At 43.3% G+C, this 27,174-nt stretch overlaps 2 protein-coding genes across 3 annotated transcripts in view; one reads left to right on the top strand and one right to left on the bottom strand.

Annotated features, from left to right (window-relative positions):
* ACOT12 (acyl-CoA thioesterase 12) overlaps positions 1 to 14,873 on the top strand; it is a 32,590-nt gene extending 17,717 nt beyond the window's left edge. For both annotated transcript variants that reach the window (XM_082784416.1, XM_082784417.1), the window contains 8 exons: positions 1,344 to 1,494; positions 3,286 to 3,341; positions 3,758 to 3,818; positions 5,294 to 5,377; positions 10,572 to 10,705; positions 11,944 to 12,072; positions 13,233 to 13,359; positions 14,235 to 14,873. In XM_082784416.1, coding sequence (XP_082640542.1) covers positions 1,344 to 1,494; positions 3,286 to 3,341; positions 3,758 to 3,818; positions 5,294 to 5,377; positions 10,572 to 10,705; positions 11,944 to 12,072; positions 13,233 to 13,359; positions 14,235 to 14,369 — 877 coding nt within the window. In that variant the 3' untranslated portion in view covers positions 14,370 to 14,873. The remainder of the gene's footprint in view (positions 1 to 1,343; positions 1,495 to 3,285; positions 3,342 to 3,757; positions 3,819 to 5,293; positions 5,378 to 10,571; positions 10,706 to 11,943; positions 12,073 to 13,232; positions 13,360 to 14,234) is intronic.
* Positions 14,874 to 19,327: 4,454 nt separating this feature from the next.
* Positions 19,328 to 26,250, bottom strand: ZCCHC9 (zinc finger CCHC-type containing 9). The gene is made up of 5 exons (XM_082784325.1): positions 25,823 to 26,250; positions 25,229 to 25,379; positions 24,858 to 24,950; positions 23,528 to 23,596; positions 19,328 to 21,094 (listed from the first exon to the last, which is right to left on the bottom strand). Exons 1-5 carry the CDS (start codon positions 26,129 to 26,131, stop codon positions 20,979 to 20,981), a joined length of 738 nt encoding a protein of 245 aa, XP_082640451.1. The 5' UTR covers positions 26,132 to 26,250; the 3' UTR covers positions 19,328 to 20,978.
* Positions 26,251 to 27,174: the final 924 nt, after the last annotated feature.

The following is a 27,174-nucleotide window of genomic DNA, read 5'->3' as shown; positions in this document are numbered from 1 at the left end:
TTGTCTTCCTTGACTTCTCCAGCACCAGCCTAACTGCATTTTTTAGCTATTAGTAGGATTTGTCTTACTGAATGAATAATTTTGCAGCTGGGCTTTGGAGGATATATCTCTATATATGTGTATGTGTATCGATTGATCTGTCGATCTGTCTCGTTTTCCTTTTTTTTTAACTTCTCTTTTTTTTTTTTTAATTATTCTCTGATTTTCAAGATTTAAAGATCATTCATAGCCAAATTGCAATCCTTCAAATTATGACTGTAAAATTCACTCTGAAATTCAGTGATTTTCAGGGGATTATAGAATCATAGAATATCACAAGTTTCAAAGGACCCATGAGGATCATTAAGTCCAACTCCTGCCTTCACACAGGACCACCCAAAAAGCAGAGCCTACATCTGACAGCGCTGTCCAAACACTCCTTGAACTCTGGCAGCTTGGTGCTGTGACCACTGCCCTGGGCAGCCTGTCCCAGTGGCCGACCCCCTCTGGGTGCAGACCCTTTCCCTAACCCCCAGCCTGACCCTCCCCTGTCCCAGCTCCATGCTGTCCCCTCGGGTCCTGTCGCTGTCCCCAGAGAGCAGAGCTCAGCGCCTGCCCCTCCGCTCCCCTCCTGAGGCAGCTGCAGGCCGCCATGAGGCCTCCCCTCGGCCTGCTCTGCTCGGGGCTGAGCAAACCCAGGGACCTCAGCCACTCCTCATACATCTTGCTTTCCAGACCTCCTCCATCTTAGTTGCCTTCCTTTGGACACTCTTAATAGTTTTATGTCCTCATACTGTGGTGCCCAAGACTGCACACAGTACTGGAGGTGCGGCTGCACCAGCACAGAAGAGAGCAGGACAATCCCTTCCCTCGACCAGCTAGCAATGCTGTGCCTGATGCCCCTCAGGGTAAGGTTGGCCCTCCTGGCTGCCATGGCACACCACTGGCTCACATTCAACTTGCTGTTGGCCAGAACCTCCAGACCCCTTTCTATGGGGCTGCTCTCCAGCCTCTCATCCCCTAGTCTGTATGTATAGCCAGGATAGCCCCCTCATGCTGTGCTTCTGCTGAATGTCACATCAATGCTGTATTGTTCACTTTTGCCCTGTGCTCACACATTGTGCACACTAGTGTTCATATTTTGCTAATTAACTCACTTTCTTCTGTTTTTACCCATGCTATGTGTCTTTTATTTCTAAAATGTGTCTGTCCAGACTACGTAATTTATTTTTTATACTGCAGAAAGTATTTAAGTCAGGCTTCCTGTACACAGGAAAGTATATAGCAGTCCTTTTTAGTTTGCCTTAGGGCTGCTTCTGCATCACTTGTGGTAGTTCAGTAATTAATCTGAACTCTTATTTCAGTGTAGAGGTTGGTGTCCGCGTTGAGGCGTATAACTGTGAAGAATGGATCAAGGACCAAGCACGGCATATTAACAGTGCATTTCTCATTTTCAATGCTGTGAATGAAAAAGGAGAGCTGCTCACCTTCCCTGGAGTTAAACCTACTACAAAGGTCAGCTTTTATCCTCAGGAGGAGGATGAATGCATACATGCAACAACGTGGTCCGACCCAGCACACTGCATGTCCCACAGCTGGCCACTATAGCCTTGCTGGAAAAGCAAAGATTAACTGAGGCTATTCACTGAAATGCATCTTCTTGCAGAAGAGAAAGCCTCTGAAACATGAAATGTTTGCTTTTGAGTGAGAAATTCATCATTATTAACTTCAGACGTCCAAAACTGAGGAGTGTGGAGGGTGGTCATCATTAGAACTTCTGTAGTTAGTGGATGGAGAGGGAGGAAGAATCTACCAGTTGCAGATTCTCCATCTGTCTTGTATTGTCTCCACTGACTGTAGAAAATGCCTTGGCAGCAAGAAACTGACAAAACTCTGAAGTGTTAAATGAATAGTTATTTTTAGAAACCCTTAAGGAAGATGAGGAATAGAGTTAGGGAGAAGTCCATGGGAAACAAATCCCATACACAGGCAGGCTTTCCAGTTCCTTTGGCATGGAGATATAAGCAGGTGAACCTGAAAGAAGTTCACTAAGCAATCAGAGCAGTGTGAATACTCTTGCTGAATTATTTGCTGTGATATCACCTGTCATTAACTTAATGCTCCAATGAATTAGATTTTTAGAAAGCCAGCAAAGGCAGAAGCGAAATAATTATTCAACATCACTGTCTTTACATTTTGTAGGATGCCAGCTGGGCAAATAAATCAAGGTATCCTATATACCAGGTGAAGCTGTAATGTTCATTACTGCCTGTGATTGACTGTTTCCAGAGGATAGACTGTCTGACTCTTCCTCTTTTAAAATACAGGGGAAAAACAAACAAACAAACACAAAAACACAACAGCTTAACTTGTGCCAGAAAAGCAGTGGTTCCCTTCAAGACCTGACTAGAGGAGCATCCACAAACAGTCAGGATAGGAGAATAGGAACATTCCAATTCCTCCACAGTCAAGCAGACCACTCTGAGAAAAACAGAGCATATGCTCCAAATAGCTTAAACTTGGTGGTTTATACTTGGCAGAAGATGGTTTGAATAGTGGTCGTTTCAGTGAAAATGGCATCTGAAAGCATTAAATAGTTTGTGTTTTAAAGAAGGTTAAAATACAGTAATCTGGAGAGGCAGATTAGAGTCTGTACAGATAAGTCCAGGAGAAGCTGTGTTTCAGCTCCTAAAAGCAAAGAAAAAGTACTTTCCAAAGTTGCATATCATTCAGAATAAAAAGTCCTATTCACCTTTGACAATGCAGTCTATGCTCTTGGGCCACTTCCATACTTCAGAAAAAATCCATTCTGTCAGAGTAAGGGAAGGGAAAGACCTGTTACCTTGAAGGGTGGGCCACATCTGTTTGCAATGAATTTGCTCTGCGCACAAGATGAGTGTGCACTTAAATAGAAATTCTTCCGTACTTCTAGCATGCTTTGAACACTAGATGATAGTGAATTGGATTTGTTAGGTGGCACATACAAGAAGGAGTGGAACATGTTGTGATGTGTGTCTGGCTGCCCCTGCTTCAGGACCAAAGTGCTAGGGGTATGCTGCTGTGATACAACTTTTTTATTGGATTGTTTTTGCAAATTTGAGGGAATATTGTCAAGTCAGAAGTAAAGCACTGACTCAGGTTAATCTGGGGAAAGTCCAACGTACAGAGTACAGTTCTTTATTTCTTTGTAATGCATCCCTGGCATTTGTCCATCTGTAATATTTTTAGTTTGTTTGTTTTTGTGTGTGCCCTAAAATAATCATGTGTCACTCATGTGTCGCTGTCTTTGGCTTACTTTTGATAAAGGACAGTGTGAGGCGGTACCACGGAGCCATTGCCCGAAGGAGAATTCGACTAGCCAGGTACAGCTGGGCTACAAAGAAAACTTGATTTTGAAAACTTACATTTTTTTTAACATGTCCAGAAAACGTGATCATTCGTTAAGAAGTCAATGTCTGCTTAAACATAACTGCTTTGTTGCCTAATTTTCTAGACCACTTTGCCTGAGTTGCACTGAAATTATTAAGGGCTACTCATCCCATAAACAGTTTGTTCTTTGTGTTATTTTGTTTCCCAGTCACTCTTGTGAAGAAAAATGAGTTATTGCAAGTGAAAAAATCACATTGCAATTCACAATTTCACATTGCAAGTGAAAATTGATAAAATATTTCTAAAGCGTTTAGAAAACACTTAAACCTGTAGAAGTGTTTGATGTTAGCACACATAGAAGAAAGTGTAAATAACCACTGTATTATTTTGCTTTTGAACTTTGCTTTAGAAAGTGTATGCTCTCTGCTAAAGAAGACAAACCATCTGACCCCTGGGAGAGAAGCAACCAGGTAATCTTTAAATTGTGTCCTGTTGTCTACCTGCATAAAATGGTGTAGTTGTAAACTTTTGGGGTATGTAAAACAGTTGTACAGATTGTGTCAGTTTCCAAACTGACACAGTCTGTGCTTAAGTGTCGTGGTAGTCATGGGAGAATAGAGCAGTGTGTGATAAGATGAACATATTTTTTCTTTCTAAAAAAAAGTGTCAATGCCTAACTGTTGATTTAAGAGTAAGTTTTGTACAGAACATAAAATGTGTCTCTAAGATAGAATCTTTTAACAACTTTTCCCTTAAGCAGCAGAGCTATAATGAAGACAGGTCTCCCGAAGATTTATGACCCAGTGTGCCCAGCTTTTAGAAAGTTTAATACTACTGTAGAGGAACATGTTTGCTTTTTCCCACTGAATTTCTCAGAACTTGTGGGGTTTTATTATCACTTGTAATGAATGCTAAAAGTGAGGGAAGAGACATGGCGATACCAAAAGACAGATGAACAGTGAAATAATGTAAACTTCATTTTTGTGGGAAACGGAGGTTAAAATATGTGGTACATGCTTCTATCTTGGACATGATAGGCCACAGAAAGTGCTTATGCCATAAAGTAAATAGTGATGAATCTGAGCTTAGGTGGATTTGTACACACCCTAAATGTTGCTGAGACCAGCGTGGAGTTTCTGTGGTTGAATTTTCTTTGTACACAAGTTCCCAGTGGCTCCCAGAAATTTTACCAGATCTTTATCCATTACGTATGAAACTAAATAAATAATTGAGAATTATGTTATGGGGAGGGATTTGTAGTTAACAATGGCATCTCCACGAATGGAGTCTGAATCCTGCAAATGCAGCATTTCTTTTCTGCAAGACAATAAATATAACTATGCATGCAATGTTAAAAGTGGGTTACTTAGATTTATTTGGTATTACATTCAAAACTTGTCATTAAAGGCTCTAAAGCTCTGTTCTCTTTGTACAGTGCTTAAAAGAGAACTCCATCCACTGTAGTCAAGCATATATAGTAGATACGTTTGCACTGTCTCTGCCATGAGCCTGCTTTGTAAAACAGCTGCCATAATAGACCACAGGTTGATAGCAATGAAGAGGTTAAATTTCTGGTAGATTTTAATTACTTAGGAGGAAAATGGACAAAACCATTAATTTAGTGGTCTCAGGGGTTACCTGTATTATCCCTCCAGTGGTCACAGTTTTTCTGTGATGCTATGTAATTGGAGAAGCCTGAAGTGGTATTTTGTTGTTTAATTAGGGTTGTTTTGCCATCAGCCATGTGAGCACATAATCTAGCTGTTGAAAGTATTTAATTCAGAAACTACTGGACCATGTTTTCTGGAAGGAAAACACTTATGGGAAAACATACATTTTGTTTGTGATTCAGGGGTAATGATAGAAAAAGAGCGTCTCGTTCCTGGAGCATTTAGTGAAATCTACCTTCACCCCTTGATTTTCAGAAATGTACCTTACATTTCAGGCATATGTGAGTTACAGCAACGTAGCCGCACTGACACACCTGGCAGCAAAACAAGGCTGGGAAATAACCAGTATGCTGGAGCATGTAAGTACATATCTGTGGAACAGCTGCACAGCCACTTAGATACATTTCAGCATAAGAGGTGGGTGGAGAAAAGCAAGGTTTTGCATTTGTAAATAAATATGTTGGCTTGGCAGTGTTTGGCTTTACTGTGGCTAGTATGTAAAAACAAAACTCCTGTAGTTACCCCAACAGGTTGCAAAGCTGTTTGTCCAGAGCAGTGCTCAACCTGGGAGCTTCTCTCCTGAGACAGTCTGCATGGCTGGTAAACCTTAGACTTGGGATCCCAAAAGGGCAGGTTTGACAGCAACTCACTGGGCTTGTTGAGCAACCATACAGTCAAACGTAAAAACAAAACCAGAACTATATCTTACTTTTGTGAAGCATTTTCTTTGGCACAATTGAGCTGTCCTTGTGGTTTTGCCAAATTCTTTGATTCTAGTGAAACACCAAGCTTGGATATCTCTGCTTAGGCGATGTTGTTGAGGATCTGTTGGGCTTCTCGTGGGCAATATGACTAGCAAGATGCGTGTGGCAGTCTGTCATGTGCTGCCTTTATCAGCTGTACATCATGGGAGATGTTTCTAACCAGCAGGCACTATCCTCAGATTGCTCTAAGTGGCTACTGCCAGTTGGCAGGCGGCGTAACTTACCTCCACTGCGTCTGTGCATTACAGAGGACCAGAGAGGGAGGGGCACCAAATCTCACGTTAGCATACACTAGCATTTTGATGGGTGTCTTTTTAATATGTTAATGACCATTAATGAGCAAAAGGTTACCATAGTCAGTCTGGAATCTCCCCACAGCTGTTTTTCTCCTTGTTTTTTTACCTTTCATCCCTTATCTCCCTTGCTTCTGCTAGCTCAAGGCTACCAGTCTCCCTGGTTTATTTAAGGTTTCCTTATTTTCTCAGCTCAAGACTACAAGAAGAGGCTGTTAGGATCTTTTAGTCTGACCTCCTGCACGTCACAGGCTATGAAATTTCACCTACCGCCTCTTGCATCTGGTCAATAGACAACTTATATAAGAGCATACATCAGGAAGGAGTGAATTTCAGTGAAGGCAAGTCTGCTAGTTCCATGTGTGGGCTGTTCCAGCGGTTAAAAGCTTTCAGTAGCTGTGCCAAGTAAATGACAGACAGCACTCATGGTTCAGAAAGTAAGCTTGAACAGTCAGATTGAAACATTTAACATTATTTTCAAACCTCTGGTAGAGCATTATTGTTATGCATGTGAAACTTTCTTTCTGCTGTCACTGGAATTGCCTCAATCTCGATTTCTTTCTCAATGCTAAATGCTTGAGATGTGTAATAGGAACGACAACAAATGTTGTGACAAAATTGCTTTATACAAAAAACCACACCCATGCACATTCTGGATGACATTTGGAACAGCATGATGTGATGGTGTGATTTCTCGCTTTCAGTAAGCCACCAGCTAACTTCCAGTATTAGTAATACTGTTTCAATCTGTAACTTTCTCCATTTTGGATACCTTGAAATAGTCCTAATGGTAAGATCTTTCTCTAAGTCAGCTCTTTTCTGATGGAAGATCTTGAGCAACTTCTTCTAGCTGTTTGTTAATCTAATTGAAGTAGGTACCTTAAAGCCAACAAAATCTTGGCTTAGGCAGGGTGTAAGATGCAACTCATGCTGATGCTGTCGGTGGGCAGAGAGCAGCCATCCGTTCCCATTCTGCTGGACCTTTCTGCATAGCCTGACATTGCCAATAATTACATAGCCCTTGGAGAAGTGGCAAGCATCCAGGGTAGCACAGCACCATTTCTTTTTCTGTAATGATGTATGCAGTGACTGGTTATAGCAAATCCTACTTCTGGATATAGGCCACTTTGATTACGGCGTACCTCTGAGTCCATAATAAGCCTCATTTTTCCCCTTAGCATCTACTTGCAGGCGAAATGGAACCTGCTGACACAGTGTGGATGTCAGCAGCAGGCAGAGGTTATTCTTGTCCCTGTATGTATTTGTGATTACCTCCAAGTTAACCCACTAGGTGGATGAGATTTGTCCCTTGGAGAAGGAAATGTGAGGAAAACCAATCTTGGACTTCACAGCTCCTCCAGTCAGATGTGTGTTCGAGTCACTGAATAATGATAGAGAGGCAGCTCCAAGGATGGCTTCTTGCAACTTCAGGTAATGAAATTTAGTGTCTTAGCGAATGTTGGCTCGGTCACTTGCCCCGGTTCCATGCTCAATTCTGTCACTTCTGTAAACCTTGACACTAGCAAGTCTCTCTTAAGAAACCAAATCTTGCTTAGCACATTTCGACATGTTTCCTGAAGCACAGCAGGCCCCAGTCATACCTGTCTTCTGTTCTCTGCACTGCTGACTCACTGCAAACTAGGTCATGTGTCTTGATCCTTTTGCTTAGGGCATAGGCACAGATCAATTGCTTAGGTTTCTCTGATAAAAAAACAAAACAGTGTCTCCAGTCAGACAAAGTCTTCGGTGTCCACAAAATATTCTCTAGGGAAGAGGACAAAAAAAAACAAACAGTAAAAATCAGTAGTACTGCTGATCAGTGCTCTGCATGAAGACAGTCGTACTATCAGAAACAAGGTTGTCAAAGACTGAACTATATTTGGGGTTGAAGTATTCTATTAGGTAGGCTGTGCAAAGCGGCATGTGCTTCTCTGCAGGATGAGGATTTGTTCCCCTTTCCCTGGAGTGATCCCAAGCCGATTGAAAGGTTTTGAAAGTAGGAGGTACTGTGAGCCCTTTGACACAAAACCACAAGACTTCTAGGCCTATATAATAACCTAGTCTTGCCAGCGTTCACTGTATTGAAAGGTGTTTTAAAAGCTGCACCTCCTAGTTTATTTTGTGATTTTGAAGTCCAGAAGACTCCGAAGAGAACATGATTTCTCTTCTATGCCTTATAGGATTATTGATCTATGTTTCCTGCAGCTGGTTTCTGGAGAGCTTGGCCTTTTGTTTTCCACCAAAACTTTAATTCAGGAAGATGCTTGCTGGATTATATTATATATATTTTTCTCCCTATCCCAAAACATGAAAATACATAAACATACAAAATCTGTGTTGTTTTATAAATGTTCAGTAAACCAAAAGACTGTTTTTTTTTTGTTTTTTTTTGTTTTTTTGGTATAATGAGAAAGAGCAGAAATGATAAAGAAGCTTATGATTTTTTTATTACTTAGAAATGAACATCTGTTAAAATTTCTAGTATTTGAGAAGAAAATTAACACATCAGATTAAACTTTGGGAATAACAGAATCATAGAATGGCTCGGGTTGGAAGGGACCTGGAAGACCACCTAGTTCCAGCCCCCTGCCATAGGCCTGGATGCCACCCACTAGATCAGGCTGGCCAAGTCCCCATCCAGCCCGGCCTTGAGCACTGCCAGGGATGGGGCATCCACAGCTTCTCTGGGCAGCCTGTGCCAGTGCTTCACTACCCTTACAGTGAAGAATTTCCTAATGTCTAATCTAAATCGATCCTCTTTTAGTTCAAGACGATTCCCCCTTGTCCTGTCATTATTTCTGGGCTGCAAGCACACACTGCTGGCTCGTGTCAAGCTTTTCATCCAGCAGAACCCCCAAGTCCTTCTCTGCAGGGCTGCTCTCAGTGAGTTCTTCTCCCAGTCTGTGCTCATGTCTGGGATTGTCCTGACCCAGGTGCAGCACCTTGCACGTGGACTTGTTGAACCTCCTTCAGTTCACATGGGTCCACTTCTCCAGCCTGTCCAGGTCCCTTTGGATGGCATCCCTTCCTTCTTTGGTATCAACCGTACCACTCATCTTGGTGTCATCTGCAGACGTGCTGAGGGTGCATCAATCCCATCACCTGTGTCACTGATGAAGATACTGAAAAGCACTGGTCCCAAGACAGACCCCTGAGGGACTCCAGTCGTCACCAGCCTCCACCTGGACATGGAACCATGGACCACCACTCTCTTGGCTATCAGGCCAATTCCTTATCCACTGGATGGTCCACCCATCAAATCCATATCTCTCCAAATTAGAGATTAGGGTTAGGATGTCTTGTGGAACTATGTCAGAAACTTTACAGAAGACCAGGTAAATGACATAGGTCAGTCTTCCCTTGTCAACTAATGCAGTCACTCCATCACAGGAGGCCACCAGATTGTCAGGCAGGATTTCCCCTTGGTGAAGCCATGCTGGCTGTCTTGGATCACCTCCTTGTCCTGCATGTGCCTGGACATGGCTTCCAGGAGGATCCATTCCGTGACGTTTCCAGGCACAGAGGTGAGGCTCACCACTCTAGAGTTCCCCAGGTCCTCCTTTCAAACAAAATCCCAGTGGTTCATTTTATTTTGCTGACGCCCATGTTGCCTCACACATGTTGCAGGGATGCTCAGCTCATCTTGTGTGGCACCACCCCAGCTTGCTGCTGCCCACCAGTGCCCCATCCAGTGATTTCTACTCTGAAGTTTACAATTTCTGGAAAGCTTTAAGTAACCATCACCACTCCATCAGAAAAAGCTACCTAAAAAAAAGTTTCTTCATTCCTTCCTAAACATTGTATGTTACCTTCTCTTACTCTCCTGTACTTATGCCTTATTTTTGTAATGACTCAAGGCAATGGTAGAATTCAGGACCAGTGCTTGCCTACATTTAAAACGTCTAATCTCCCGTCACTGGTCCTGATGTCAAATTCACAAAAGTATTGCATGAGGTCCCAAGGTTGTCCCCTTAGCTTTTGGACTCTAAGGAGACTTAGACCTCTGTGAGGAGACTTTCTATATATATGGCAAGGCCAAGAATAAGCTTTTTCCTTCATTCCTAAGTGGATCTGCTGTTGTGTATGAAAGCGATGCTGTCTACATGGTCCTAACAGAAGAAAAATCCACTGAAATAACTATTTTTTCTAAGGCACTTGCAGTACTTCAGGTATTTGTAGATCATATACACAAAGTGTGAAAAGGGGGGTTTGTATCTGGCCTTTGGATCATTCATTCCCACTTAGAAGGTAATTCAGTTGGCCCTAACCTGATGCAATTAACACTGTGTGTTCTCACTGTGCTACCAGTATATTTGATTTTGTGTTCTGCTGTATTTTAATGTAAATCTTGAATACTTACCTGCCTTTCATCTGTCAGATACAGTTTCATATGTAGCTGAGAAAATCTGCTTAAGTCCTAAATGTGCAACATTTAAAAGTGCTAAAATATTTATAGCAGTCACCCTTTGTTTTTAATATGTTGTTCACTTTTCCAGATAAAAATATGGACTCATGAGGAGGGTGATGTCTTGTCACTCAAAGTAGAAATGCAAGTGAAGATACCATCACATCTAGCTTTCTCCCTTTTATCTGACTTCACATGCCGTCGACAATGGGACAAACATTTCTTGTAAGAACTTACCTTTAGTTAAGACTATTCTAATCCACTGACAACTAACCTTTTCCAAGAAAAACATTTTTTGAGATGTTGACACTTTTCCACCTAATTAAGAAGGAATTGCTGTACGGAGTTGACATTAAAGGTTCGTTAGTCAAAGTATAGATTGTTTTTTTCTCTCAAAAATAAAGTAGAATAAATTAATTTCTCAATAGGGTTGCCCTGGACTGTCAAAAGAGATGGGACAGGGGTTACCCTTTACTAAAATGAACAAAATTCCATGCCTAAACCTGTGTTTCTTAAAAGGGTTAACTTGAGTAGGTTGTGTATAACTTGAGGTGGAAAAATGGTGAACACTGTAAGAAGTAAGGCAAAGCTGTGGACTCATTTATGTTTGTGCTGTTTAGGATGCTGATTCCCAGCTTCACCATACAGTCAAAGTGAGAAATCAAGAAATGGGGATCTTCAAAATTCACTTTTTATGAAAAATTACATCTTATAAAGTGTGTCTAAATTGGAATGGGTTTCAGACTAGCTGTAAAAGGCGTTTTTTAATCTACCTTACATGGTGTAGAATAATGACAAGGGAATTTATATGATACCAGTTTGATTAGGTGAATATTGTCTTGACATAGAAGCTTTTTCAATTAGTTATTCTGTCTTGAAAGATTTTTATTAGAAAGTGAGTGGAGACCTGAGAATATTTAAGAATTAACATCTTCTTCATTTAAGGCTTAAAATGTGAAATATGAAGAAATGTTGTGCTGCTTTTCCATATCTAAAGCCAAAATCTCAGATGTCTTACGACTACCATGAAGCCCTCTACTAGTCAAAATGGAATACAAACTTAGCAGTGTTCATTGCTAAGGCAGTAGAAGATGAAGTGAAACCATTTACTGCCAGTGCAAAGGATAATGCTGATTTTTTTTTTCAGTATTAAAAGCTAAGAGATACTGATCAGTACTTCTAAGAGAGTGAAAGAGTATGTCCTACTGGGTGGCGCCTTCTGAACACAGCAGAACACAACCTTGAATAAAATTTTGCTAATGTTTTCTGACTATTGCACCTTTGGCATGTCAGATGGACAATGTTTGGTCAATCAGCAGGTATTATGTCATGCAAGCTAACGTCATTCCAAGTAGAAATGGGTAGTATGTGAGAGGCTGGAATATATGTTGGTACTGTGCTTTTCATAAGAGATGCTATTGAATGTGACAGCTCCAGCGTGTGTGTATTAAATGTACTTGCAGAACTTGCGAGGTCCTACAGGCTGTGAATGAAGATGAGAAGATATATTATGTTACGTCTCCACCCATGACTGGCCATAAACCCCGTGACTTTGTGATTCTTGTGTCTCAAAGGCAACCGTGTAAGCCCAGGTGAGCATACCATTTCACAGCTGAACTGTGAGTGCTTTGGAGCCACGGTTTTGATTACTGCTGACCTCTATCATGCCTGTTGTTTGGTGACAAAAACGTCATTTGTTTTTTTAAGAAATTGGATTGGTAGCTAATTTAAAATATCTGTTGATGCCTGAGTCTGCACAACCAGATTTATTTTGCAAATGGAAGAAGCAGTGAAGTGAATTGAGAGCATCACAGACTTGGAGCATAGTCCTGTGTTGCTTCTTTGATAGTGACTCTTCAGGAATGGTCCATCCTGAGAGAAAACGGGTCAGAATTCCAAACAGGAAATTTGGAAAAAAACATAACCTGGAGGCCCTGCCAGTGTGCTGAAGCACATGATTAGGAGTTTCTTTAAGTGTCTCTGTAGTCCTATTTAATGCAATTCTGGAGAATTTTTCTCAATGAACCGTTTGGCATTTCTTGAAACCTCAGCGTGATGCATTTATTCTATCAGTAAACACTGCTGCTGAATGTGGTTTAAAAATTCAGTTGATTGGTTTAATGTACATTGATTTTTATTTTTCATTAGATTTCCTTTTGTTCTTGCATAATGAAACATGGATAAATGGGGCCATTTGGTCTACTTTGTGCTTATCATTCTTTATTCCCACTTTATTTTGTTATGTTTAGTAATTCTTTATGTTAACAGAACATTGCTTGTAAATAGTGTTCTGTGCTGTGCTTTTTTTCCGCCCCCCACATCTGGGATTTGGATCATGTTTACCTCTGCTGGGGCCATACTCCACATCCCCTTAGTAAGGGTTGCTCCTAGGCCCTGTTCCTGTGAACTTGGTTCCTGGAGAGCTGAATAAATGAAAAAAAAAAAAAAAAAAGAAAAATGAAAAGAAATAAAGGGGGTGTTGTATGTGGGTGGTGGTTCTGTGGCTTTCCACAGAAGTCTTCTTGATTGGAGTCTGTGACAAAGCCTTAATGAGACTCAGGAGAACTGAGCCTTTTAATGAGCCTTCAAAATACAGGGGCATGTTTGCCTTTGTATAGAAATGGCATCTTTGGTATAGCTATTTATGCTTCTCAAAGAAAAAATTCATACTCTGTTCTTCTAGCCCTTTACATGCATTTTTTTAATATCTTGTTAAAAAAAAAAAAGTTTGATTCTTCCCCTTGCACTGCAGTGAACCCTATGTAGTAGCTGTGAAGTCAGTTACCCTCACGTCTAAGCCGCCTTCCCCAGAATACTGCAGAAGTGAAATCCTCTGTGCGGGATTCCAGATCTACAGTGACAGCGACAGCTCCTGTACGGTGAGTGGCTCCGCAGGCCTCGGCTGTGCCTTCCTTTACATGTGCATCTCATCTCATTTGCACTGGCAATCTAGAACAGCAGAAATACAACAAAATAAATGAGTCGGTTTCCCCAGACTTCAGTTTGGTTAGGAAGGATGTTCTTTATTCCACAAAGTGGGATTTGTTTTGCTCACTTTTGACCAATCTGAAGGTTAGGAATGAAGTTAAACTCAGTGCTGAAGAGGGACTAGGGCTTCTGGAGGGTAATTCATTCAGTCCTAAAATAATCTAGAAGGCATGGTGTCTGTCGGTGCCTGTCTGCCTTCAGACAAATCCCAAAGAATTAGTTCAGATTAAATACTTGGTTTTATATGTTAGAAATTATGCAATCTGAATGCCATTCCTGGATGAATGGCAGTGTCCCTCTCTTCTGTACTTTTCCAGGGGAAAATATAACTTCTAAATTTAAGAAAATGCGTGTCTGAAAGCAGCATCTGTCAGTGGCTGGGATTCTTTTTTCAGACAACAGCTTTGTTCATAAAGCACACCTATAGGAGTCATACCCAATGATCCTTCTGGGGCCCTTCCAGCTCAGGACATTATATGATTCTATGATATATTTTACAAATTATGCAATGTTTCTTGCTGGTGTGTACATTCACCTATATGCTTGAGGCACTGCCAGTAGTGAGGACAGACACTAAGATCCTCAGAGGACTATAAAAAAGACTTCGTTTTTGCTAATTTGTGCCTTCAGTTTCTACTGCCTAAAAGTACTATGCGCTTCTGTTCTTCTCCGTAAAAACTTTGATACTCATCTAGGGTCTGAAAAAAAAAAAAGACCAACTATTGCAGTCCACGGGGTTTTTATTTTTTTATTTTTATTTAAACAGGTGTGTTACTTCAATCAAATGACATCAGGTGTTATGCCCTACTTAGCTGCAAATCTTACTGGTTCATCAAACTCCATTGAAGACGCTGCTTTGGAGTGTATAAAGTTCTTGGAGCAGAAAGGCAGCAAGTGCTGAAGTTAAAAACAAATTTCTGGAGAGCGCTAAAGATTATCAAGCAATTCTGGTTTAAATTCTTGCATGTGTGTTGATCATCCTTCTACATCTTAATTACTTCGGGTCATGCAGCTGATACTGGGCTTGAACCAGAGGATATCTAGCAGGAGGATTTTGTATCAAATTAAGGTTAGGCCTTATGCTCTAAATTCAAGTTTTTAATCTAAAAAAGATTAAGGCACAGAGTCTGCACTTGAATGCATTAATGAATTTTGATTGGCCGAACAGAACTTAGAACTGCAGCTTATAAGACTATTTCATTATTACACTGTTGTATTGAACCTAGTGGCACCCAGTCAGCTTTAAATCAGTAAACTCTCATCTGTCTAGTTTGCAGAGAACCTACTCTAAGTACTCTAAGTACTACTAAGTAGCTTATCCAGTGCCCTGGCCTATTTGTCTAGGTTCTTGGACATGCATTGTATGTAAACCTATCATACCCTAAATTAAATCAGTGTTCGCAAATGTTTATGTGTCAATGCTTGTAGTTTATCTGTGATTTTCAATAAATTATGGCTTTTCGGGTTACACATCGATCATGATTTTTGTTACACTCTCTCTGGAAGGGCTTCAGACCTGTGTGAGAAACATCTCGCGTGATTTTCTTCAGACGGGATCTTCTGTGAAGCTAGTTTATTTGTGATTGCAATGGCGAATAGAACAGCTTCACAGAAGATCCCATCTGAAGAAAATTATGTGAGACGTTGCTCACAATTTTGGGGATTGTCCGGGATCTTGTCACCTGCTGAAGATTTCTCGCCACCACAGACAGGAAGGTGCACCCCGCTGATTTCAGCAGTCCCGTTGTGGGTGGTGGGTGGTCTCGGTACGGCCGGCGAAGGACCGAGGCTGTTAACCTGAAGACAGGCTCTGCGAAGCTCTGGAGAGAAGGGAGGCCAGCACCGACAGACACAGACACAGCCCAGAGATAGACCAGCCCGGATCGGGAACAGGCACGGGGATTACTGCTGATAACCCACACCGGGAAGCCGTGCACGGACCAAGGTAAGGGAAACTTTACTGTATCTTGCCTCGGGTTGGGCTGGGGGAGACTCTGGTGTGAATGAGTGTGAGTGTGAATGAGACACGCTTTTAGTGCAGAGCAAATGTGAAGTCCCAATCCATGAGGCTCAGTGGTCCTGCGAGGGGATGAACAAAGTCCCCTCGGCTGGAGAGGGACGAAGCGAAAGAGAGAGGAGAGGAGTGAAAGAGAGTCTTGGGGGTTTGGGCCCTTAGGTGTACGGTACCCCGAGCACGGTGAGGTGAGGTGCTCGGCAGCACACCCCACCTCTGTCCTCATCCTAGGTGAGGGCGTGTGGTACCCTGCGGGTGGTGAAGTCCACAGCAGCACGTCGGGAAGAGCTGGGGATTAAGGGATGCAAGAGTCAGCAAGGTGGGGGTGGAGACCCCGGGATTGTGCCTAAAGAGAGCCCTTTGGAGAATGTGATGGGGGAAGAAGGGGCTGGGATAACAGTGCCACTTTTTGGGGACACCGAGCTGAGACTAGGGACAGAATGATCACTGGGCAATTATTGTATGTGCCCGAGGTGGGGACTAACTTGTTGGGAAAGGATTTGATAATGAAACTGGGCATTCAAATAGTAAATTGTTAGGCTGGAATAATGGTGTTATTAATGGGGTGCTCTCAGACCCTGAGAGCAAAGATGTATTTGCCTGTGAGTGGAAAGACCCTGAAATGGGGTGGAAGCAGCAATGCAGATGGACAATTTTACCTCGGGGGTTTGCAGGGCCACCAATTTATTTGGGCAAGTTCTAGAACAGATTTTGGAGTAATTCCAACCTCGCGGGGGGGGTGTTACTGTTACAATATGTGGATGATCTTTTATTGTTAGGACAGGAGAAAACAGCTGTGAAGGAAGCCACTAACAAGATATTCGACTTTCTGGGAAAACAGGGATTGGGAGTATTGGAAAATAAATTGCAATACATAGAAGGAGAAGTCAAGTATTTAGGGCACCTAGTGTTTGAGGGGGAACGAAAAATAAATCCAGAGAGGATTCAGGGAACTGTTGGGCTACCCCTACCCAAAACTAAAACGAAGCAAAAGTTTTAAGAGAAAGAGGTTCTTAAGGAATTGGGAGTCAAAAAGTCCAAAGGAAAACAGATTCTCTCCCTGATGGGAGAGAAATGCTGAATTAAGTGCTAATGAGGCAAATATTAACTGTTTGACATCAGGAGGGTCACTGGGGAATTCAAGCAACGTGTGACGCGGTGCTTTGGAAAGAGGTGGTTCTGGAAACTCGGCTTCCCCAGACGAAGTGCTGACCTTTGGCACTTCTCCGAATTCAAACTGCACCAAGAACAGATGTGGGAGTTGCACCGTATGAAATATTATTTGGATTGCTGTCCGTGGACAAAGGGAACGAATCACCTCAATTTGAGACAGAAGGTGCTTTCCTTAAGAACGATATACTCGGGCTGTCCTCCTCTTTGTCATCTCTCAGGGCCCGGGGACTGTTAGCTCAAACCCTCCCTTGTAAGCCCCGATCCATCCATTCCGAGCAGGAGGCTGGGATCTGATGCAAAGGGAGAGAGCTGAAACTGCAGCCTGAGGGGGACAGACTGTGCCAAGTTCCAACTTTTAAGGTTAAAACTGATAAAACTACATAGAGTAACTCAAGATGACAATTCCTGGGGATTTGGAAACATTTGGGAGAAATTATTTTTGTGATTACCTGAATAGAATTGGCTCAAACAACTATTTGTTGATATTGTAATAATAATGGCATTGTATATCTCTCATCCCCCCTGACAGCCAAAGAAGAATATTGCACCTTAATGTTGGAAAAACTCAACAAAGCGGTATGTGAAGAGGTGCAAAAACAACAATAGGAGTAAGAAAAGAAGAGGGGGGGAATTGTGAGAAACTGAGTTGTGTTTTTGCTGTAGAGAATTACTTTTCTGTATTCCAAGGTAGTTGTGCAGTCATAGTAAGGAGAAATGCTAAACAGGTAAGTGGACAGCAGGAGGCCTCACTGCCTCAAGCTTCCGCCTTATTTTGGAGCAAACAGGATGAGCAGTGTGGGAACACTAAAACAAAGATCACAGGTTCTCGAAACATAAGAAAGGAGAAATTAAAGGGTTGAAAAAAAAAGAAAAATTGTACGTATATGGTATAGAGGTATACACAGAGGTATAGAGGTAGACACGTGGTATAGAGGAGTGTCGAGTACCTTGTAAACCTGTAGTACTCTGCCACTGAGGAAACAGGGGAGGTGATCAGGCATCGGGTAGTAGGGAATAAAAGGTTATAATTTTACTAAAACGTGCTCCTGATTGACAGGATGCCCGGTACTGCAATCACGAATTAAATAGCTTCACAGAAGAAAGAGTCTGTCTGAAGAAAATTATTTGAGGTGTTTCCCTGTCACACCTGGCTCCAGGCAGACGGGTTTGTGGTGATGATGGGGGGCTGCTGGCCTCCTCCACAAGTGCTGTGACCCCCAGTTCTAAACCAGACTGCTCCGCTGGCAGCCAATTCACATGTAGAGAGGGAAGAGTCTTGGATACATTCCCTCATACATAAAAAGGGCAAATGCTTTCAGAGGTTTTATTGTGGCGTGTCTGTTGTTTTCTAATTTTTTTCCCCACAAAAGTCCCTTGTTCCAAAAGCCTGCAAGATCCCCTGCAGTTAAATCGTAACGTGAATGGAGGGGTGGGTTAAGAGGATCGAAACACGTAAACCGTAGTTGTGCCGTTTATCTCTCTGATGTCTGATAATTGGTAGAATGAGAGCTCTAAGCATCTCATCCAGGTCCCACTTAAGTAAATTACATCTTCAGTTTAACCTGTAACCAAATCAAAGCTTTTGTTGCTGATCTGTGGGTTACAATATACCTGCAAATGTTGCATGACATCAACTACCTGCACTGCAAGGGGCACCTGCTCTTGCCCTGGAACCTCTTTTGTGCATTAGCAGGGTTGGCCAGCCCCTCGAAGGGGCACTCCACCTGGGTACGGCGCTGCACTGAAACAAAGAGTGAGCAAAATTAGGGCATCTCCTGTTATCTCGTGGTGATGCCGGGCACTATATGCCCTACAACACGGAGAAACGTTTGCACTAGCGATAGAACAAGCAAACTGGGGCAGGATCTCTGGCTCTGAAGATGACCCTCTGGATGCAGGTCCTTATTTTGGATCACGATTTTTACCACGCGGGTAAGATGCATCCAGCAAGGGAGGGCTGCGGGCTCAGGGCAGCCCCGTCCCCAGCACGAAGGCTGCCGAGGCCTGAGCAGGGCAGGCTCCTTCCCCCTCCTGGGGTGGCTGGAGCAGCAGGGTCGTCCCCTGCGTGCGCTGCACGGCTCAGTGCTCTGCTGTGCTGCTGCTCGCTGCGTGCAGACGGTGGCAGACAGAAGCCCTGGAGCGGGCAGGGAAGTCTTTGCAGTCCCATTTTTTAGCCAGCAGAGACACCTAACGTTCAGCTCTGCGTATGTGCAGGGAACGTATTCCCCGAGTGAAGCGGCTGGGGAGGGCCTGACCTCAGCCTGTTATACAGCGGAGCACAAGTATTTCAGCACCTCGTTTTGTGCTCCATCTTATGAAACCCAAAACTCAAAGGTTAATCCACAGCTCCATACGTGGTTTCCATTGCCACAACCGCCCTTTAGTCTTCCTGGTAAAAAAGTCTTCCTTTTAACCTTCCTTCCATATACTAGGAAGGGAAACACCTTTTAAGCTGGAATGTCTGTTGCAGCTTTGAGCTTCAATCAAAGTTAATTAAAACTTGGTAATTAATACTCTATTTCATCCAAGTCTCCCCCTCTTGCCCATTTAAGTGGGTGCTCTGATTATTATAAATGGAGTGTGCATACGCTGTTACCTGCCATTAAACCCAAAGCAGAACGGGGAAGCCTAGAACAAGACCTCTACCTATGGTATTCTTTACCAGCATTTTATTTAAAACAAAACAGGGCATATACAAAACACGTATTGAGACAATTAAGTTGCTTTTGTTTGTTTGTGTTTTGTTTTGTTCTTGCTTTAAGAAACATAAATCCCAAACCCATAGCTTCAGCACCAGGTGCAAAGCATCTCAAAAACCTGCTCTGAGCTCAAGTTTGCTGTTACCTTCACATTCTGGACAGCGCACTGTACGGGCTGTTAGGACATGCATTTAAAGGACAAATTGATTCTGCAGAAGCAGCAGCTTTATTACCAGCTAGCTTTCCCTCAAAGACTGTTGCTCATCACTATGTCATGACAGCTGGAGTTGTCAGAAGGCACTTTAAGACTTCTGGAGCACCGAAGTGCTGCATCTGTCCTGGGGCAGCGCTGCAGAAGCGCAGCACGAGGAAGCCCAGCGGTGCAGGCGCTGAGCCCAGGCTGCACAGTGCAGGGGCGCTGCACAGAGATCCCACACAGCACCCGCCGGTGCTGCGACACAACACTGCCTCACAGTGAAAAGCAGCACATGAGGTGAGCTCGGGGTTAACTTCTCATCTTAGGTCAGGTAATTAGACACAAGTAAAAGTCTACCACTGTTGACTGCACAGGATGAATCGGGAGAGTATTTTGAGAGCTGCTGCAGGCACTCCATTCTCTGTTGGCTGGAGTGACTTTTGTAACAGGTACCAGTTTTTCCAAGTGCAGGATGTAGCCTCCATTTAAAAATAAATAAATCTGCCATCAGCAGGCATGTTTAAAGAAAACAAAGAGTAAAACCCAAAGGGACAGAAATACTGAAGAGCAAGATTTCTGAACCCTTTCCATAAAAAAGTAAACAAACTAAGCAAGCTGCTCACTTGCTCTCCAACTATTTTCAGGTGCATTTCATGATGGATATCAGAGGAAGGGCATGATTCAGCGTGTTAGTGAAGAATTGCTCAGAAAATTAAACACACATCAACTATCAGATCAATGCACATACACCCTGAGCTGATCTACCATGAACAGAAGGAACTGCACCCCTAGGCTCTCCAGACAGGAGGCAGGACTCGCACAGCTCTGTAGGGCTTACCCGATAACTCTGCTGTAAGACAGGTCACGTGTGTGCGTGCAGAGCACAAAATCAGTTCCTAGAAGGCACACTAGAACTCAACAAGAGTGGTTAGAACATACCCATGATCGCTTTCAGAGAAATGCAGAAAGATTCTCAAGATCAGCACAACTGTATTCATTAACCGACAGCAGCAGCACTCGTTAGTTAACCCTACTGACCAGCTGGATCCACCGGTCATAAACCCGCGTGATACAGGGCACGTGCCATGTGTGGTTACTGCAACCAGATTTGTGTTACGAGAGGAAACTGATTTCTCTCAATAGTTCCCAATTCAGAGAACTAGCCGTGCGAGGGAATGTGAATCAGACAGAAAGCTGTATTTCTGCAAAAATATATAAGAATGAAATACCCGCTTGCTGCATTTCTGCTGTTCCCAGTTTTTCAGTAAGCTAGATAAGTCTGGGAGGCAAACTGAAAAATCAGGGACACAACTTCAGCAGCAACAGTCCGCTCGATTTTCTGGAACCTGCAGTTCAGTCCACTCTATCAGTCCCACTCTGAAGTGAAGCCGTGCGCTGTAGCTGTGGCTTAGCATCCAACAGAGGCCTTCAGAAATTAACAACCTTCGGTGCTTTCACTTTGGGCGTTTGCGGCTTTGGTGTTTCTGTGACTTCTTCATAATCAGCACTCATTCCAGTGGCCCATCGCCCAACAGTAACCTGATCTGTAGAGTAAGAGACAAGAGGTTACGGAGAGGCTAAGCAGCAGCATCAGATCAAACTTTCACATTTGAGGAAGATTTGGCCCACAAGGGCCTGTCAGTTTCCTTCTGGGTCTGAAGCTAGCTCCTTTACACAACTCTTCTTCTTTTAAATTTGTGTTTTGTAAACTCCATTTCTTCACCCACACCAATTTCCCATCTTCAGAAATCATCAGAAAGCATTTTTTGCTATTTGACTGTCCAAAGAAACATTCAGAGTGTATGCAGAAGATACACTAACTCTCCTGTAAGTCCTAATTACTCATGCAATGAAGATTTCAGGGTATGTCAGTCACCCCTGGATAAAAAGGAAAGATCTTGAAGAAACCATGCTTGAAGAGCCACAATAGAAGATAATCTACTCTTCTTGTCTTACACCCCTGCATATAATAAACACCATCCTTTTGCCATTTAAGTGATATTTTGACCAGTTAAGTTCCCTGTCCTAGAGAAAACACAGGTAACCAACACATCACAGAATCACAGAACTATGGCGATTGGAAGGGACCTCGAAAGATCACTGGGTCCAACCCCCTGCCAAAGCAGGTTCCCTAGAGCAGGCTGCCCAGGGAGGCGTCCAGACGGGCCTCAAATATCTCCAGAGAAGGAGACTCCACAACCTCCCTGGGCAGCCTGTCCCAGTGCTCCGTCACCCTCATGCTTCTTTTCTGAATGACTACCTGAGAGCTACAAACCAAATCACACCAAGAACATCACACTGTTAAATCAACGTTTACTTGGATTAACTTCTGCATGTTGCACTTCTGTTACATCTTCAGCCATTTGGGGTTGGACCAGGCAGGTTTAGTGACCGCACCTCCCAAGTGAGGAGCAGCTCCTGCAGGTTGTTTTCCTGCCTCCCTGCGTACCAGCTCTGCGCCCTTTCAGCTGATTAGCGCTGCCAGCGCAAGGCTGCCATGCCAACAGCTGGCTCACCTTTGGTATTTGTGAGGGAAAGTCTGGTGAAAAATTTAATTTTCCTATCAGAAACTTCTGTGACCAGTTAAGACTCAATCTCACTTCTCATGAGCTATTACAGCAGAACACAGCTATAATGCTACATCTGCTCTCTCATACAATGCCTACACTATCCCGTACTCTTCAGCTGCTCTTTTGTATCTGATCCTGTAGATACCTCTATCATCTCCATAAATATTTCTCACCAATTACACAAAAGTTCATGACACATTATTAACCCAAAAATTCTGTAGGCCATTCAAACAAAGTACAAAAAATAATGTTTCATCACTCCAACAACAGTGCCATTCTTCAAGTCCTTGTTTGTTGGTTTTGCCTTCCTTAGCACAATCTTTTGTATAAAAGATAGATAAAAGAAATACAAATATGTATGGAAGCGCAGCAGCAGATTTCTCCTGTCTCTAGTAATTTAGGAAAAGGAAATACTATTATTCCATAGCCTGATCTGCAAATTGTACTTCCCTTTGCAATATATTCATTAATAATGGAAGTATTACAGTGTGTAACATGTATTGATGAATTTAGTGCAAACTGATTTGTCAGGAGGTAAAAAAGGAATTAGCAGTGAAAAAGGGAAGCAGATTACTCAAAGTGCTTTCTATCAATGGCCTTACCTGAAGGGAGAGCTCAGATAAAACCATACACTTTATTCAAAGAGCCGAGCTCATCAGCCAAAGCAGTGAAAAAGGGAAGCAGATTACTCAAAGTGCTTTCTATCAATGGCCTTACCTGAAGGGAGAGCTCAGATAAAACCATACACTTTATTCAAAGAGCCGAGCTCATCAGCCAAGGAGATTTGTAACAGATTTTTCCACCCACACAGGTAAATCACAGAACACAAAGAAGCCACTTATCAGCTGGTGAACCCAGGACAGACCTCCATTCTCCTGACTCTCCTGTTTATAATTTGTAGAGCCACTGTCTTTTTGCAGACAAAGTTTAAAAAAAAAAAAAAAAAAAAGCTTTTTTTTTTTAAAAAAGTTTTTGAACACCTGCCTGCACAAGCAGCTCGTGCCAGCTGCCAGTATCACCACGCTGCAACTGACATTATGTGCTGTTCTACCACTTCACGAGAATCACCAAAAGGAGAAACCTCTTCAGTTCATTTTCTTCTGTGGCTGCTAGTGCTATGAGCAGCAGCATAAATACTTGCTTACGCACACACATTTGGTCGCATTACCTTCAGAAACCCAAAAGCTAGATTTTTATTTTTTTAACTGAATGTTCGTATTTTGCACTGCAGCTTAATGTATCCTCCCCTTAACACATCCCTTAATATAAGGGCACATTCCCAAAGGGAAGTCATCTGTGCTATCTGCAAATTCTCTTCTCAAAGCCTTTTCTTCCTGACCAAAGTCAAGGCAAAGCAGCAAACAAACACAACTGTGCGTTCTATCCATTCAGCCCCCTGCATCTCACCTAAGTTCTTGTTCTCTGGACAGTCTTTTCTGAAGTGCTCCACAGAGCCACAGAGTTTGCAGCAGCCCCCTGTTAAAAGAGAGAGAAAGTTGTTACTCATTTGAAAAACAAAATAAAACAGAATCACTCTTTTACTGTTACACGTACATTAAAAAATAGCTCTGCTTTTCTGAAGTGACAACCGATGAGTAAGATAAAGAAACGTCCCTACAGACAGGTCAGCATTCCTACACGTGGCACTGCGGAGCTGACAAGCAGACAGCTTTAGGAGCCTGCATGCACAGCTTCCTCGGACTGTCGGTCTCTGACAGAGAGACACCTGTCTGTAACCCGTCTATTTTTTAGACAGAACAACATAATTCTGCTTTAATTCAATTATTCAAAGGAACTTTTGAAAGTAACAGTAGCTCCGGAGCAGTACTTAACCCAACGGCAGGTACTGAGCTATAAAATATGAAAGTCAGTTTCAATGCCTGGATTATGAGAAGTGTAATGCATTCAAAGATGCTTTTCTTCCGATCCAACTGTATTGTAAAATCACCCTTACGAGTCTGCAGGACTTCAAATCTGTACTGCAAGACTCCAGCAAACAGAGCGTTATTTGCTAGTGCCAACAACAACAAAAAAAACAAACAACAGGCAGAGCAGAATCTAAATGAATCTTCAAACCTAGATGATGTTTCTCATTAAATACGTAAAAGGATGATGTGAGAGCCCTTTGCTATGAACAAGCCTCAGCTGTCAGGACTCCAAGCTGCTGGGTGGTCAAGCAGCATACACACGACATTCATTTCTCAGAATACATTTCTAAGACTGTCTTGAAGCCATGACCTGTTTTTAAACTCTTAATTTTCCTTTAATCTTTTACAATGTCACCTCCTACATACAAGAAAGAAATGACTCCCACAAGTACAACAGATCTTGTTTTGTGTGAACACCTCTCTCTGTTTTTACAGTGTTAAGCAGTAAAGGTTATAAAGCCCCTTCTCAGACCAGCAGCATGTTTTTTACTAGATACTTAGGCGTATTTACATTTAAATACTCATTGACTACATACACAGAGGATACTATGGTTTCTTTGTTTCTCTTGAAATTGCAAACACAAGCAAGTTCACCTCCTTGTTTAACCAGAAGCTTTCAACCAAAATAGAAATCCCTAGATAACAAACATTAGCACTGAGTTCCCCAGAATTGATCTGCTCTCACCAAGAGTAAAAGACATCTGGAAATTCCTTTCAGGAACACCCTCGTTAATTTGCAACGTTACTTTGCTCTGTGTCAGGTAAGAAGGAATAACGCATTTTGTTTGCAGTTAAGTTTCTGCACTCACCTTCAGCATACAATCCTTTGGGATTATCTGGACATGACCTTGACAGATGCCCCATCTCGCCACAGATGAAACATTTTGCATACGGAAATGCCCCTGCAAAATTCCAAACAGTTTATGAAACAAGTTAAAACTCTGCAGAGTCACAGTCTACTCTGAAAACATCACAATTACAATATTATACCATAATATAATATTATGCTACAGTATAAGCACAATGCTGCTAAATAGTGTTATTTTAATGTTGTATTCCTTTAAACATATTAACCTACGTCTGCAGAACAGTTAAGTTGCTAAAATAGAAACCTTTTATTACAGTGGTCAGAAAACTCACACCAAAGTATACTCTGAGAAACACAATTTCTGAACCATACCAGCAGCTGGATCGATCTTTGCCTTGCATTTGCTGATGTCGTGTTCTGTGGACCCGCACCGGTAACAGATCCCTGTGCCCATATCTTGACTTTCAAGCACCGCTGGGCAATCAGCAACACCGTGGCCGGGTTCCCTACAGTGGAAACATACCTTTGAAAATAAAAATTGCATTTTCGTAAACACGTCACAGCGCAAAACAGCACTTATAGGTAGCTTTATGAGAGAGATCGGTTGGTGTTAATATCTGATTATCGCTTACGTCCCACCCGATTTTCTCTAGGCCGCCATTTCTCCTGGCTGAAACTTTCTTGGCGCTACTGAGTGCACCTCTGCAGTGCTGTTTGAGGCTACCCTAATATGAAATGAGTTTGTCAGGGGGGTTGTTAGGAGCCTGGTGTACCAACAGGTCATCCCCCTGCAGAAACACGGGTAGGACAGGAGAGATGCTGCGGCGTGCCACAAAGTAACCACCAGACGCCCATCACCAAGCAAGATTAGTACCGGCTATTATTATTATTTTTCAACTGGTGGTTGATTATTGATTATTATCACCGTGTCTCCCCCTGAGGCACCAGAGCCGGCGCCCCCCTCACCATGGCGCTCCTCCTCGCCTCCTGCCGCCTCAGCCGCCGGCCCTCCCGCCGCAGCGCCTTCCTCGCGGCGGTCGCCTCCTCTTCCTCATCCTCCTCTCCCCTCTCCTCCTCCTCCTCCTCATGCTGCTGCTCGCCGCCCGCCGCCGCCTTCCTGAGGTGGGCAGCGAACCCGTTCACGTCGCGGTCCGCGTACTCCTTCCTCCTCCTCCTCTTCCTCGCCGGCGCCGCCGCCGCCGCCATCTCGTCCCAGGGGGTGGCCGGCAGCGCCTTGCCCCCCTCGGCGGCGGCTTTGCGAGCCCAGCGCGTCATGGCGAGCGGCAAGCACGGGCTGCTGCCGTTGCCGTTTACCGTTTATTTACCGTTTACCGTTGCGGCTCGGCCGTTGCAGCCGTTAGCGTGCAACCGCGGCCGGGCGGAAGGCAGGTCCCTTCCCGTCCCCTCCCGGCGGGGCGGGGCGCCATGTCATGTCCGCCCGCCGCCATGTTGTGGGGGGAGCCATAGGGGCAGCCTGGTGCCTGTGGCTGGGGGGGGCGATAAGCGCTTATCAGGCTTATCAGACCCAGTCCTGTGGTCTTCGCAGATTGCTCCAGCGAGGCTTTACTGCGCTAAGCGCTGCCCCAGCTGTCTGGTGCTTCACAGTCTTCACGATTTTACACCAGACTCCTTGCAGATGGGGGGCTGTGCTGGTGCAGTTATGCCACTGTAAAATCTCTCACCCTTCAGTAAAACCAGTCCAGTTCATGTTGCCCTCACGTTGACTTCATCTTCCACCAGCAGTGGTGCCTGGGGTGCTAAAGCGGTCCTTACTTCTACTGTGTAGCAGCAGAACAGATCCAAAACCCACACCTGAAAAATGTCCGTTCGTCTTTCTCTGAGGGCGCAGCTTTTTGAGGCATAATATATGACACCTTTCTGCCTCTCTTAACGGCACCATTAAATTCACAAACTAAACCTCCAAGACTGTATTTTTACAAGTCCCTGCAGAGCAATGGAAGAAACGTTTAAAAATACAAAGAGTACTCTAGCATTTCCCTCGATCACCGTTACTGTTCTTGAGTGGATAAAGCTGACGGAGAGTGGACAGAACAGCTGGGCACCGTGCCCTCTTTATTACTTATTTTTGATATTTGTGTCTCCGTGGAGAAATGGGCTTGCTGTATTTTGCTTCCACTAGAGGGAGATGTGCACAAGGAGTGCAGTGATTTTGCTGGTCCTTGCGATGAAACTGTGTGGCTGCTGGTTAAGAACCAGCACAGATTTAGGAATTAACTACAGTGCATTTTCTGCAGGTAAAAGTGATCAAATAATGCCACTTAGAAGCCACTCTTAATAAGATGGGAAATAAAACATGA

The sequence above is a fragment of the Aythya marila genome, assembly GCF_965140915.1.
Source record: "Aythya marila genome assembly, chromosome: Z".
Classification (NCBI taxonomy): Eukaryota; Metazoa; Chordata; class Aves; order Anseriformes; family Anatidae; genus Aythya; species Aythya marila.
This window is presented reverse-complemented; position numbering and strand designations above follow the sequence as displayed.